This window comes from Ochotona curzoniae, unplaced genomic scaffold (genome assembly GCF_017591425.1).
Source record: "Ochotona curzoniae isolate NIBS_2020 unplaced genomic scaffold, NIBS_Ocur_1.0 scaffold_4506, whole genome shotgun sequence".
NCBI lineage: Eukaryota > Metazoa > Chordata > Mammalia > Lagomorpha > Ochotonidae > Ochotona > Ochotona curzoniae.
Window position 1 is genome coordinate 52,568,974 of NW_024467119.1, and position 16,456 is coordinate 52,585,429.

At 38.3% G+C, this 16,456-nt stretch overlaps 1 protein-coding gene across 1 annotated transcript in view; it reads left to right on the forward strand.

Annotated features, from left to right (window-relative positions):
- MYOZ2 (myozenin 2) overlaps nucleotides 1-16,059 on the forward strand; it is a 33,254-nt gene extending 17,195 nt beyond the window's left edge. The window contains exons 4-6 of the mRNA XM_040966859.1: nucleotides 1,546-1,675; nucleotides 5,038-5,221; nucleotides 15,796-16,059. Coding sequence (XP_040822793.1) covers nucleotides 1,546-1,675; nucleotides 5,038-5,221; nucleotides 15,796-16,030 — 549 coding nt within the window. The 3' untranslated portion in view covers nucleotides 16,031-16,059. The remainder of the gene's footprint in view (nucleotides 1-1,545; nucleotides 1,676-5,037; nucleotides 5,222-15,795) is intronic.
- The last annotated feature ends 397 nt before the right edge of the window (nucleotides 16,060-16,456 follow it).

Sequence of the window (16,456 nt, forward strand, 5' to 3'; positions counted from 1 at the left end):
ACAGACAGAAGAATGAAGAATTAGAGGAAGAATACTGATTTGAAAGTTGACATTGTGGGATGCTACAAAGTTAATTTTAGAGTAGCAGATATGTGGAGTATCTGTTTGTGGAAAAGCATTTATAAAAGGATAACCCTTATTTCCTTCATGATTATACAAGGTGATGCTCTAAATGTGTAGCCTTTGATTTCAGGAAAAAATAATCTTTCAAAAATTTTTATAAGGTAAACAAGTACTGAATGTAAAGGTGTATTTCATAACAAAATCTTGAAATGAGAAAAGTAAACATTTTCTGCATATGTTACACAGGAAAAAAAGTTAAAACTGGTTTGTATTTGCTGTGAATTTTTGTTAAATTTTTCTTTCTGAAGTTAGAAGATAATTAGACCTTATCCATTTCTTCCTGTTAAAATACATATTTTTCCTGTATATAATTGAACACTGCTTTTTATGAGGCTAACCTCTAGCCATATTACTCAGAACATATTGTACTAGGACCTCTATTTTTTGTCCCAAAATTCTACATGATTAGATTTTAAGGTTTAAAAATTAAGTTCATAGATCCTATTAGAATACAGTGACTATTAATAACAAGTAAGTAATTAGTATGAAGTAGTGGGCAGACTTTCTGGTGCATACTAAGACTCAAATAATTTTAGTTCTAATTATTATTAAGTGGATTGTCATCATAAAACAGATCTTGGACCTATAAAAAAATTTTTTAAGGGTCCCAGTGCAGTAGCCTTAGTAGCTAAAGTCGTCTCGTTACACATTCCAGGATCCCATATGGGCTATAGTTCATGTCCGTTTTGCTCCACTTGCCATCAAGCTCCCTGCTTATGATCTGGAAAAGTAGAGGAGGACGGCCCAAGGCTTTGGGACACTGCACCCACGTGGGAGACCTGGAGGAGGCTCCTGGCTTTTGGCTTTCAGATCGGCTCAGCTTCGACCGGAGCCACTTTGGGGAGTTGCAGCCACTTGAAAAGTGAACCAACAGACAGAAGATCTTTTTGTCTCTCTTCCTGTAAATCTGCCTTTCCAATAAAAATTAAAAATATTTTAAAATAATTTTTAAAGAAATTTTTAAAAGAAAACAGCCTTGGCCAGCCAGGTGCTTCGTCTGAGTTTCCCATGTGCAAACAGGGTCCCAAGACTTTGGACCACCCTCTGCTGCTTTCTCAGGCCATTAGCCCTGCTGGATCAGAAATGGAGCAGCTGGAATTAAAACTGACACCCACATGGGCTGCTAGCCCCACAGGTGGAAGATTAACCTACTATGCTGGCCCTGAGATCTTAGATTTTTATCAGTGAAATTTATTCTTTGATTGTTCAATCATACATTACTGTGTAAATTCTTCAAGTCTGCAGAAGCAGTGAAATCTCATTTTATTCAAATGCCAAACATAAAAATTGATTTTATATGTATAGTTTCTCTTTATGTACCCCAAATTCCAAATATGAAAATGGATTTTTGTGTGCATAGCATCTGTTTGTGCACCCCATGCTTTTGAGTTATCATCAGAGTTTACTTTTGGTCAACTACAGCACAATATTGCCATGCAGAATGGGAAACTGGATGGAAGCAACTTGGAAGGTGGTTCCCAGCAAGCCCCACTGACTCCTCCTAATACCCCGGACCCACGAAGCCCTCCAAATCCAGAGAATATTGCACCAGGTAAATAACATATGTGTCCATTTATATATACATATATACAGAGACAGAACATTTGAAAGCACAATTTCATATAGTCATTTAAAGCTAAATATTGAATTGTTAAACATTTACACAATGTTTATGGAATATAGAGTAAGAAAAGAGAAAATTTATATAAAAAAGAGTAGCACATTCTTTCTTAGTTGATGAGTTGAAAATACAAGTTCAGGGAGAAAATCCTAGCTTATTATAATGCAGCTAGTTAACTTTTTAAATGATTAATCTGCTAAGCATCTAAAAGTCAACTTTTCTCAGCCATAACTCAGTAAGAGTATCATAATACTATAATGCTGTAGGAATAAAATTTCTTTGAACTGAAATCAGTTGTATTAAAATATATTTAAAAATCCAAAAAGAGAGGATGAAACGCAGCACTGCAATGTTTCTAAGAGATTGAGTATGCACATTATTTCTTATGCATAGCTCATGTCAAAAAGGAGGAAGTCATTAATTCTGTACACCATTGTCTCTGCCTACAATGTCATGACATAAATAACAGAATGATGGACTTGTGACTGCTGCTGAAGAGCTATATACTATTGTAATAATTTGGGGGAAGATGGGAGTGGGGAAAGTGGGTGGGGTAGAAGGCAAAATCCCTGGGCTTATGGAATCATATCATGAAAAATTTTAAAAAGTTATATACAGAAATAAATTTGAAAATGCTGAATGTTCAAATATGAGAAAGGAGTACATACATTATGTAAATTATTATATAAATTATACATATCTAACTCAAAAGATTATTATGAAACCCTTAAAATGATTCAAAATATTAGATGGAAATATTTGAAAGTATTTTGGCCAAGTTGGGGAAAAATACAAACTTATGTATTCACTAGAATCCCAGTCATGTGGTCATTATGCTTATGGTGAAGAAAAACTGGGAGAAAATATACAAAAGTAAAATTGTTTTAGAATAATGGAATTTTAAGGATTTTTTAATATAAAATTTAGAAATATTCTGGTTTCTATAGGTCTAATCAACTTGGTGGTAGGGATGCCAAATAATATAGTGGCTGCAGCAATGGACTTATGTATAATACATCATGGTACAATCCAGGAAAGGGAAATCCACTTTCCTAGGGATATGGGCGGACAAAAATGGCTAGATCTTAACACAGGATTTTTATGTGATAAGAATTACAACATTCCAGGCCTGGAGAACAAAGGGACTAAAGTAGAGAGACAATGAGTGGATCCATAGTCTTGGGGCAAAAAATGTGAGGGGCAAATGGCAAGAGATGAGGCTGACCAGATGAGGAGTGCTGTCCACGTCAGGTTGAAGAGCTGTCATTTCGTCCTCAGGGCTGTTAAAGCAACCCCAGCAGAAGTGATCCTGTCTGCTAGTCAGGAAGGTGACCCAAAGGGCAGGAAGGACAGTGAGTGAGAGCAGAAAGATTGGAAGAAAGGCTGCCAGGTAAGGCCAGGCAAGAGACAAAATCCCAGCCAGAAGAGGAGGGAGGGGCTAGTGCAGTGCTGGCAGAAAATCTGCAGAGGATTGGAGTGAGGGTGCATCAACAATTTGGGTTGTAGGCTACACTTGAGTATAACAGGAGCAAAATCTCTTAGTGAGAAAGGGGGAAGAGCCTATAATCTCCAATATCAGTAATAAATGTGACTGAGATACACGGATACTTTGAGAGCACTATTTTAAGAATCCATAAGAAGCACAGTTCCATGATGGCATTTGTTTATAATGTTAAAGTTGTGTCTTTTTGGAAAAGTCTAGTTACTAGTACTTATAGCTTAGTTCGGGAAATGAGGAATGAGGGACCACCTATAATAATACTCTGTCTGGGGCATCTGAGAGTAAAATCATGACATTTGCCAAGATAACCAATATTTAAAAAAACAAAAACAAAAACAAACAAACAAAAAAACCAAGAAACAGAAGAACATGACTGCATTGCACTGGCTAATCCTTCACCTGCAAACACCAGCATCCCATACAGGTGCTGGCTTGTGTTCCAACTCCTCCACTTCCGATTCTGCTGCCTGTTTATGACCTGGGAAAGCAATGGAGAGTGATCCAAAGCCTTGGGACCCTGTCCCCCTTGTGGGAGACCTGGAAGAAATTCCCGGATCCTAGCAGTGGATGGGCTTATCTCCAGCAGGGAGTGAATTAATGAATGGAAAATCTTTCTCTTTGTCTCTCCCCTCTAAATCTGCTTCTCTAATAAAAATAAAGTAAACCTTTGAAAAAAATGAAGAAAGAAAAGTGGCTGTCTGAGGTCTTGATAGGTTATCAAGAATGTCTGTACACTTAGGAGAAAGAAATAGTTGAATAGTATGGCTTGCATATTAAAAACAGTAGTTAGGGTGGACATTTGGTTCAGCAATAAAATCATAGCTTTGGGGCACCAGCACCCCAAGTGGGGTGCTGGGTTCTTTTCCTAGGTCTACTTCTGATCCAGCTTTCTGCTAATGTGTACCTGGGAGGGCAACAGTGTCCTGCCACCCACATCGGAAACCCAGATTGAGTTTCAGTCTCTTGGCCTTGGCCTAGCTCTGTCCATTGTAGGTGTTTGGGAAGTCAGCCAGTAAATGAAACAGCTCTCTGTTTGTCTTTCATTTGTCTCCCAAATAAAAATTGAAAATAAATAAATAGAACAGTTTAAGATGTTGGAGCCATCAATATGTGATTACAAATGTAAATGGAATTCTGAATACACAGTGCCAAAACAGGGTTTTGAGAAACATAAGGAGAGAAAGATTTTTGTCTTTATTGCTATTTCCCCCAGGGCCTTGACTACAACAGACACTCACATAGGCAGATGAAAATTAACTAATTAGTTGTGGTATCTACAGTCCGGGATAAACTAACGTAAAAAGCAAAATTTTAAAAAATTCAAATGATTAGTTTCACATGAACAAATACACATTTAAACAGTCTAGGAAAAATGACAGTATAATTTGGAAAATTTGAACACAGAAGAAGGAAAGACAGAAAGATTTTTCCTTCTGCTGATTGAAAGCCTAGAATCAGGAACTTCTGGGTCACCCACAAGGATGGGTGCAGGGTCACAAGGCCTTGGGCCATCCTCGACTGCTTTCTCAGGCCACAAGCAGGGAGCTGGATGGGAAGTGGAGCAGCTGGGAAACAAACTGGTGCCCATATGAAATCCCAGCATTGTAAGGTCATGATTTAGCTACTGAGCCATCGTCATATTTAATTCTGACGTGAAGCTGTTTTCTGAGGAATAGAATACCCTCTTCATAAATTATACCAGCATAAAAATATTAATCATGGCAAGATGTTAGGTGCAGTTTAGTAACTCTTGGATACTCTGTTTATTTACTCCTGCTACATTTTTCCAAAGGATATTCTGGACCACTGAAGGAAATTCCTCCGGAAAGATTCAACACCACAGCCGTCCCCAAGTACTATCAGTCTCCGTGGGAACAGGCCATCGGGGATGATCCAGAGCTGTTAGAGGCTCTGTACCCCAAACTCTTCAAACCTGAAGAAAAGGCAGAGCTGCCCGATTACAGGAGCTTCAATAGGTAAGTCAGCTGTCCTGCCTGACACTGTTGGCACGTAAGATCAAGGTTTTTCCATCATGATGCAGAGAACTGAATTTTGTGGTGAAAAAGAAAAACCATTTTCCTTTTCAGAATGGAATCTAAGTAGCAAAGTAGGATCTTACCTAAGCCCAGGCAAAGATTCATTGTTGCATTATTAATATTTTAAATCTTGGAACTTTTGAGTATAAAAATTAGGGAAGTGAACCAGAAACCAACACCATTATAACATAAAAATAACTCCTACATCTTTAAAAAAAAGGTTATTTTAATAACATATTCTACTTCAAAGATTAATATATCAGTTTGTGTTGATTCATGGGATAGTGCTATTAGTTCTCATACAGAGCTGTGAGCATCACAGATGATAATTGATATAGAGGCTTAGTCATCCTAAAATTCAGCACATGTACACCCCAAGTAACGCTAACAAAAAATACTGCCAAATTATGTCAGTAGTATATTTTGTGTGATGGTCATGCATTTTTCTGTGTTACTCATTTTCTTTTTGTCATTTTCACGGGATAGTTTTAATGATACCATAATCCATGTTTTGATCATGGATGAAAGAGATCTCCTTGTTCACGCAAAGCTCTGTCCACACAACATACTCATACTCTGAGTGTGCAGGAGTGTGTGAGAGAGAATTAAACTGCCAGTAAGTTTTAGTTACTCCCGAAAATCTTGCCCCTTTTAACCCATACATCAACATATAAACAAAAACATGACATAATATATTAACATGTAACAAAACACAATGCAAAGCATAGACAACCCAATTTGTGTCTTTATATACATGCACAAAATGCATGCAATGCTTAATGTTTTGTCTATTCTGTAGATTTAGAATTCCACTTAACAGCCATTAAACAGTGTCTGATATACATATATACATATATATAAACATATATATATGTTTGCTGAAAGAAGGAGTGTATAACAAGTTCTGTAAGTACTATTTCCAGCTATGGCATTCAAGTTTATATTAGAATTTCAGAAAACCAACTAGATAAGACAATTTTAAAAATAATTTAAAAAATTATTCCAACACCCAGGAAGTGAGTGCTAGAAGAGCAGTATCCTGGAGAGAGGGAAATTTAGTCATATAAACCCATGTTTGATCAAACAACCTCCTAACAGGGTCAGGTAATGGAAAGTCCTGAAATAGGAGAGTAGGGTCTTCCAAGGTGGAGAAGCCTGGGCAAATAGTCTGAACGCTTAGCTAGGGACCCTGAAATGGTGTATGATTGCAGTGAGGGCAAAAGACAATGAGAGCAGCCTTCACACAGCTGGCATGGCTCCTAACCATCACTAATACAGAGTGGATAAAGGTCACCTCCTCTAAATCAAACTCCTGATCACGAAACACCAAATTCTCTTTGAAAGATGGTACTATGCAGGGACTCAATTCATCTCTACAAAATGGTGGCTTTTTAAATGTTTTGTTGCATAAAATACACATAACTTATCATCGTGACCATTTTTAAATATTGAAGTGAGTGGTATTAAGAATTCATTCTTATTCATAACATTGAGTGATTAGAATCACCATTCATCTCCTGTTTTCATCTTGCAAAACCGGAACTCTGTGCCCAGTCCCTGACCACAACCATCTGCTTTCTGTTGCTATGATCTTTGCTTGTCTAAATACTTCATGTACATGGAATCAGTGGTGTTTGTCTTTTTGTGACTGGTTTATTTCACTTACCATAAGGTCTTCAAAGTTTTAAAAAACATTCTATGAGTTTATAACACCAAAACGGTCAAAATTTGATGACAACTCTGGGTACTATGAAATTGTGATTGGGCTGGAAAGTGGATGTTGCTGAGGAGTAGCTCTAAGTATGCATGGTCATCCCAAGATTGCTCATTTTATGTACATTATTCACATTCTTTGAAGGTTGTTATATATATTAAATGAAAAAATGTTTTAAAAAACCCTATAACAAATCAAGGAGATATCAGACATGATTGAAAAGAGTCTTGGTAAACTGATAGAGAAAATGCTGTGTATGAAAGGCATATTAAAAAAAGGATTCAAAATTTGGTAAAAGAGCAGAATAAACATGGAGTAGTAATAAATATGCCAACATATATCAAGGTTCGAGTTCAAGAAATACTATACAGCCCCAGGAAACTGAATCAAAGTAAACCACACAAAACAACATGAATGCAAATAACAGAAGACAGATTCTTAGCCTAAAGGTGAAAACATCTCTGTTGTGTATTCTGAGTACTTGGTTCAATTCCTGGCTCTGATCTCCATTTTCAGCTTCCTGCTCATGCCCTGGAGCCAGCAGTGATGGCTGTAATTGGATTCCTGACACCCACATGGCACATCTGGATTGCATTTGCACTCTGGAAGCTCTCTTTTTTTTTTTTCTTTTTCGCCTCTCAAACAAAACTGCAAAAGAGACTATGAAAAAAAAAATTGAGAGCCCAGCGTGGTAACCTACTGGATAAAGTCCTTGCCGTCTGTATGCTGGGATTCCATATGGGCACCAGTTTATGTCCCTGTGGCCCCACTTCCCATCCAGCTCCCTGCCTGTGGCCTGGGAAGGCAGTCAAGGACGGCCCCAAAGCATTGGGACCCTGCACCCAAGTGAGAAACCCAGAAGAGGTTGCTGGCTCCTGGCTTCGGATGGGTTCAGCTATGGCCATGTGGCCACTTCCTCTCTTGTCTCTCCTCTTCTCTGTATATCTGACTTTCCAATAATAATAATAATAATAATAATAATAATAATAAAATGAACACTAGAGAATAAAAGGTATGCTACATTAAAGAGTAAAAACAGTATTCTTTTCCCAACTGAAAATGGAAAACAATAGAATAACACCTTTTGCAATAATGAAATAAATTTCAGTTTATCATTTACTCAGTGAAATATTCTTTAAAAAAAGGTTATAATTTTCAGACAACACATTATTTGTTGATGCCCTACTAGATAATAAAGTAAGAAGAAAAAAAATAAAGAAAAATGAAATAGAAATTATCCACTATCACAGTTATATCCACTGATATTCAAAAGAAGCTACCAGTAAATTATTAGAATAAGCAAATGAATTTATTATACACCCAGCATAGACCTAATAATTACTGCTATTTTAATATGACAGAAATTTGTTAGAAAATAAATAACATTCATTGACTTTTATTTTATCTTTTGTGTACTTTTCCTTATGCATTTTACACTTCAGTAAAAATGTGTACTTTTAACAATTTTTTTTTAGAAAAATTGCTTTACTTATTTGACCGTATAGAGAAGGAAAGGCCCAGAGAGAGGGACAGGAAGATCTTCCATTCACTGATTCTCTTCCCAGATGGTGGCAGTGGCCAGTGCCAGGTCAGGCCAAAGCCAGGAGCCAGGAGCTTCATCCAAGGTTTCCCACATGGTGGCAAAGGCCCAAACACTTGCTTTTCCTTGGTCATTACAGGGAGCTGCATCAAAAGTGGAGCAACCAGGACATGAACTTGCATCTCTATGGGATTCTGGCACCGCAGGCAGCTGCTTTATCTGCCTTGGCACAATGCTGGCCCTTGTGGGGGGTTTTTTATATACACTTCAATACAAAAGTTTTTAAACAGTCACACTTTTATATGTTAAATGTGACAAAAGCAATTTTTCAACCAATCCAGAAGAAAGTCTAATCGTTTAAAACAGAAATTAAAGTAATTTCCAGGTATAAAATAAGTTATTATTTTCCTTGTTGTTGGTTAGGAATAAGGTTATTGGTAAGTGGTAAGCAGGTATACCCACAGTCCTTGCAAAAACTGAAGCAATATGATTTTGTTGTTCCTATACACAATGATTAGATATTGTTAATAAAATATAAGTAAAATGGAGTTGAATAGGATTTAGCAGCTTGACTGGACAAAAATGGAATCTGAAGTCTAATTAAAATTTCAAAGTGCTCTGGAGTTTAGTACAAGTCTATTTTCTTGGATTTGTTTTGAATACAATTCAACTTTCATGCTGTATTCAAATAACACCCTACTCAACCTAAGTAGTATGAGAAGTAAGCTGGGAGCAAAGAAGTTCCCAGCTCTGCTTCAAAAAGCATCAACACTGATTATATCGGTTAGGCTTTCATTTTAATTTCCTCATTGATAAAATAACTTCTGTGATTTCCATGATGTAAGTACCTTTCAATACAATACATACATTGGGTGTTTAATAGACTATTATTCAAATTTCTATTTCTATTTCTATTTCATTTTACCTATTTCTTTACCGTATATAAATTAGTTGCAATTATAGCTGCATTATTTTCCCCACATTATTAATTCTACAAATTTTTAGCCCAACACTGATCATTTCAATAAGTAACAAAGTAACATCTGCTAACTGTGAATCTGAGTGAAACGGGTTTATCATTCAATACACCGATGACAAAGTGTAAAAATTACTTTAAGTCACCTATGTTTGAAGAATTTACATTATGGGAGTCGAAGATAGACACAACTATATTTCAGTAGCATAGCTCACATGTTTCTGCAGAAATTTTTTGCTTCACTAACAATTTCTGAAACTTAAAACTATTTTCAGAGATCTTAAAAATCCTACAGGACAGCTCTTGCTTTGAAAGCCAACATTTCTATTAATGGACTCCCTTTAATTTGTGTGTTGAGGGCAACAAAATTCAAACAAACAGGATATATCGTCTCTGTAGTGCCAAAAAAAAAAAAAAAAAGGCGGAGAAAAGTTTGCCTTCCAGCAGTAAACTTTTCACTGGATCTGTAGCAGGAAGTGGGAGATGGGTGATGGAACAGAAGGGACTGTTTTCATTTATGAGAGAAGCAAATGACCCACAGCTGTTAGGGGAAAAACAAGGCAGAACCAGATTTAAAAAGGGGAAAAATCAGCAATCCAGCAAATGCCTAACACACAGATCGAGTTTTAGAAATACTTCCTTTTTTAAACTCATCTCTTGAACGAATAATATGCATGATTGCTCAAATTCAGCATACATCTAAAAATACTCAGCTTTGGTCTTTTGGAACCAGTAGAAAACCAGTCTTAACATCTCAATGAGTACGCTGTGCAAACTGTGCAATTACAAAGTTAAAGAGAGTCGTGCTTGACTGAGTGCTTTAGAATTCTCAGTTTTTGAACAAGGAGCCCTGTGTTTCCATTTTGCACTGGGCCCTAGAAGTCACGCAGCTGGTCCTCTTCCAAGGCTGCAAGTTCAAGAAAGGTGTCTCTGGCCTTGACTTTTCTGGCACTCAGGATGCTGCTCCTCAGCTTATTCCAAGTGTTTTTGTCTCCCTCATGGTTCACTGTCTCTAAACTCACTGAGGTTAAGACCTGTTCTACCATATTCTTTTCATCTTGGACAAAGCCAGGTATCTAGACATGCTAGGAAATCAGTAGCTTGTTTCATAAATAAAAAATGAGCCCCAAAATAAACAAACTTCATTAAGAGTGGCAAGATTTTCAAATGATAAAATATCACCTTGTATACGTTCAAGAATAAGAAGTTTTGTTTTCTAGTGAATCAAATTGGACTCACAAAGACTTTTCAAGTCATTAAATCGAAAGGTACATTGTGGTACATTCAAATGTGTTATAACATGGCAGCAACTCGGTTAGACATCATTCAGAGAGAAGCCAAGTTGGTAGAGATTTCTAAACATACTGCTGTATTCTGAAAATGATCTGAGAAAATTTTCTTTAATAATTACCATGTGGATGTGCTAAAAACAGATAGTGACTAGGGAAATGGGACTCCAGTGAGTCTGGCTGCCCGGCTTCAAATCCTAGTTCTCCAACTTAATAAACAGGTGACCTTAGACTGAGTCATTTCACTTATCTGTGCAGTTAAGTGGGCCCCTAAAAACAACCAGCTTGCCAGGTGATTGTGAAGCTTGAATGAGACAATCCTGTTAAAGCTTCGGAGACCAAGGGTGTGGCCTGGCGTCACCTGGGAACTGGTGAAATGCCACTTGGCAGTTTTCCTTCCCTCACCCCCACCAGCATGCTTCATTATATTTTAAAAGCTTAAAATTCTGCCAAAAAAATGTCTAAGCAGCAATTTTTAAAAGATTTATTTATTTATTTTTCATTGGAAAGGTGGATATACAAAGAGGAGAGACAGAGAAGAAGATTTTCCGCCCATTGGTTCATTTCCCAAATGGCCACAATGGCTTGAGCTGAGCCAATCCGAAGCCAGGAGACAGGAGCTTCCTCTTGGTATCCCACACAGGTGCAGGGTCCCAAAGCTTTGGGCCATCCTCAACTGCTTTCCCAGGCCACAGGCAGGGAGCTGGATGGGAAGTGGGGCCGCCAGGATTAGAACCGGTGCCCATAAGGGATCCTGGCACATTCAAGGTGAGGACCTTAACCACTACACTATCGCGCCAGGCCCAGCAATTTTTTTCCTTATTAATTTTATTGAGCATTTGATGGCTCATTTTGCTCTACAAACCCCTGTTCCTTCAACTCTGAAGAATCATCTTCCATCACAGCTTTAATTTATAACTGTGGCCCCAATAGTCTGCCTCCTTCTTCTGGAAGCTTGAATAATCCCCATTTTGAGGTTGTTTATGTATTTTTTTATATCATCTGTATCCTGTGTATTCTGAGATCTTTTTTTTCCTCAATATGCTTTTTTTGTGGAAACCAACTTGACTATCTTCTGCATAGATTGCAAGTTCCTTGAGAGTCAAGATCATGTCTTTCATTTCCACTAGCTTCCTCTTAGTAAATGCTGGGGGAATGCTGGGTTTGTATTACTAGCATTTGATTCCTTTAGGTGGACTGAGATATTGTCTGGTATTGGAGACAAACTTGCTTGAAAAATTATAGCAGAGTACCAAGAATGTAGACCCTGGAGGGGAACTAGGAGGATGTATCTATGAAGGTTCTGCAAACAAAAATTTAGAATACAACACTTAAGGAAGACAACCTGAAGCCCACATTGCATGTGTGTAAAAGGGAGCAGAGAAGCTATAAAATTGCAAATTTGGAGTTGCACTTAATTGACAAAGATAGCATCTTAGCAATCTGTTTATCTTTACTACTAACTGCAAATACTACAGAGTTCCAAAGTACATTGATGAATAACCAGTGAATGTTTTAAAACCATATGGTTTTGTTTTATGACACCAAATTTTCAAAGAGGTTGAAAGGCAAACTTTCAGATCAATGTGCAAAATTTTAAATGTTTCTAAGTTAACCTAACATTAAATCAGAAGCCTTTGGAATGATTTTCCACTGTGTATAATGAATGTCAAATTATAAATTAAGTTAAAAGCAATAAAAGACATTTTGAAACAGAATGTTATAGCGAACACTTAGTATCTGCTGTTCTCACAGGCTGTGCTAACATTCAGCATTTCTAACAATATTCATATTCAACTCTTATCAGATGGGTTGGGTCAAGGATGTGTAGTACAAAACTTGAGACTGCGATTGGTTACACTCTGTTTTCAACAGTTTGGTTGCTTCTTACTCAAATGCTCCCTTCCCTGTTGGGATTCCCACTGTGGTGGATCTTGAGACCAGGATAGAGTAGTAACTGGTCGTGACAAGGCAGCTTCTGATGCAGAAGTTGAAACCCACGGTGACTATGGGAAAATACAATAGAGTGAATGTACCATAAGCTCAATTTGGGTAGAAAAATATTGAATTCAAGCAGCTAAAAAATAATGGAATCATATTTGCAGCACATTGTAGACACAAATGCCTTTATAACTACTTTAATACAGGACATAATGATGTTAAGATAGTCAAGAAAGACGACTGAGTGAGTTACAGAGAAAGTGCAATTCTTTTGGGGATTTTAAGTGATCTTCCCCACAATTTTGGAGAAACTGCCAGGATATAGTCTTGCCAGCTTCTATTGTCTAAATGTTTATGAGAACCTAAGTACAATGTATCATACAAGTGCATTGTCATGAGTCACAAAGATACATCAGAGCAAATTCCAATGCTTTTGTAATGCAGTCTGGTAAGAAATAAAACAGACATACCAGTGGATATTTTCAAAGATGGAAAGCAGAGTTACAGAGGAGGTGCAAACAAAGTCTGGGAGCTAGGGAAGGACAAGTTTGCTTTTGTTGTGGGCCATTGAAAAAGATGCAAGAAGAAAGTGAAATGTGAGCTAAAACCTTGAGGTGGCAGGTGTTGGGCATTTAGGTGCAATGGGTGAAGCAATGGCTTGGGATGTCTGTATCCCATTTCCCTTTGGAGGACTGATTAGTACTGTGACCCAGCTTCCTGATGTGGGAAAGCAGGAATGGCAGCCCTAGAATGTGGGTCCCTGTTACTCAAATGAGACACCCTGTTGGAGCTTTTAATCCTGACTTTGGTCTATACTAGCCCTGGCTGCAGGCAGCCTGGCGGGGGCGGAGAGAAGTCAACCAGTAGATGGAAGACGCCCTTCTCTTTTTCTCTTTCTCTATTCTTCTTCTCTCTGTCACTCTGCCCTTCAAATAAATCTTTTTTAAAAAAGCTGGAGGGCCCGGTGCGGTGGCGCAAGTGGTTAAAGGTCCTCGCCTTGCACGCCCAGGATCCCATATGGGCGCCGGTTCTATCCCGGCTGCCCCACTTCCCTTCCAGCTCCCTGCCTGTGGCCCGGGAAAGCAGTCGAGGACGGCCCAAAGCTTTGGGACCCTGCACCCGCGTGGGAGACCCTGAAGAGGCTCCTGGCTTCGGCTTGGCATAGTATCAACCGTTGCGCTCACTTAGGGAGTGAATCATCGGACGGAAGATCTTCCTCTCAGTCTCTCCTCTCTGTATATCTGCCTTTCCAATAAAAAATAATAAAAATCTTTAAAAAAAAAGCTGAAAACAAAATTAAGAATGTACTAATAAAAATTCCACATGCAGAAATAAAATAGCCTCAGTAAGGGCACTGGGGCAGATCGCATAAATGGGTAGAGCAAGCAGGGAACTCCTTTGACTGGCACGTGGACATGGCAAAACCTTTGTCATTGACCTCTCAAACTATGGTGTCAACACTACGGTTTCCACCCATACACTGGGCAGGTTCTTCTCAGCCTTCTCCCAGTCAGTTGCTAAAACTGCAAGCCTGGGAGTTGTTCCTGGTGTCTCCATGCCCCTTCTAATCTTAATCCAGTTATCAGCAACTCTTGTTAAATCTACTTCTGAAACACAAACTGAAGTTACTTGCTACTGCTCCATGTTCACAGAGAACACTTGGTTTCCAAATCCCTGGTTCCCACTTGGATTGCTGTACCATCTTCTCTCCTTCCACTTTTGTCCTAGAATCTGTTCACACAGCCCCTGCAGCCCAAAAGATCTTCATGAAACTGCATGTGAGGATGTTCCTGCCTTGCCTAACACCCCACAGTAGCGTTACCCTTAAAAGGGATTCTCTATCTCTTAGACAAAGCCCCACAAAAGTTGGTCCCTGTTTTCCTCTTCCCACAGCCCCACTCTCATCTACAACCTAGTGAACAGGTCTCTTTCTTATTCTGAATGTGTTTTATCATGACATCTGCCCAGGCCTCCTGGCATTAGCCAGCTACTGGAAACAGCCCTGTGCTGGCCATGCTATACATGGATGACCCAACCTGCAGAGGTCAGTTTAAATGTCACTTTTTTCCCTCCCTAGCTTTTGGTGAGTGTGTTAATCTAACTGGTGAGTTCACTGCAGTAAGGCAGATAGACAACTCTGATTTTTAAACCTTTTCTCTATCTTTGATATTTTCAGTCTCTGCAGTGTCTTTGAGTTTTACCTAAAGTATAGACTTTCTCACATTATGTGTTTCTGTTCCTTGATTCTCTTTATCTGGAACTCTGGTTAGACATATACTAGAATTTTCAATTCTTTCTTTCCTATGTATGAGTATATTTACACTCTGTATCTATCTGCTGGCTATATCCTAAGTCATTTCTTTCATTTTCTTATATTTAAAAAAATATTTATTACTAATTGGAAATGCAGATTTACAGAGAGGAGGAGAGATAGAGAGGAAGATCTTCCATCTCCTGGTTCACTCCCCAAGTGGCTGCAATGGCTGGAGCTGAGGCAATATGAAGCCCAGAGCCAGGAACTTCTTTTGAGTCTCCCACAGCGTTACCAAAGCTTTGGGTCATCTTCCCCTGCTTTTCCAGGCTACAAGCAGGGAGCTGATGCAAAGTGAAGCAGCCAGAACATGAACCAGCACCCATATGGGATGTTGGATATAAAATATACACAGCTGGAGAGAAGTTGGGAACAAGGAACCATAGGACATGCACAAATACAGAGAAAGGAGGGGAGGAATCATCAATACGGAAAAAATTGTTAGTAGTGGCACAAAAGCAAGGGATGTGACAAGCTATGGATATATGAGATAGGTTATTCCCAAAGTAAAGGCTATATTTTTAAAAAATCGATACACTGAGTTGTTATCAAATGCTTGCTTTATCCTAAAGCTATGGTCCTTAAATGAAGATGTTAGCCTCTGAGGTTGAAAACCAACAGCAACACTAAGAACTTAAGACTCTACTAGCATGTGCACCACATTGTAAATTTGCTTCTTTGCTATTTTTCAGCAAATAGATATGAATATTCATTAACAGTTCTTTTTCTTTCATTTCCCACAGAGTTGCCACCCCATTTGGAGGTTTTGAAAAAGCTTCAAAAATGGTTAAATTCAAGGTTCCAGATTTTGAGTTTCTACTGCTTACAGATCCGAGGTTCATGGCCTTTGCCAATCCTCTTTCTGGTAGACGGTCCTTTAATAGGACTCCAAAGGGATGGATATCTGAGAATATCCCTATTGTGATAACAACTGAGCCTACAGAGGATGCCACCATACCTGAATCTGAAGACCTGTGAAGAGAACGCTGCATGAGCCACAAAAGCATCCACACATTAAAAGTCACTGTTTTATTCTACTGGTTACTGGCAAAGCTACTTACATTCTTCACCAGCAGCAATAATTTAATAGAGATATACCAATTCTTCTTTCATGGCATTCACTTTCAGTCTCAGATCGACAATTAAAATCTTATTTTAAAGAATTTTTGAACTCATTTGTTTTATTTATAACATGCATAATCCTGGTTTGTAAACATGTATAAACCTGGTTTAAGTGATTCAGGCTTTCCACTGAGAAGGTTCACACAGAAGAGTAACAAAATGTGTAATCTCTGCATCATCATTTCATACAACTTATTTCAGAATATGTTTTTCAAGCAGCATCTAGAATCAAAATACAGTGCAAGCTGGGAAGACTTCTGACATTTATTACAGCATCTGGTA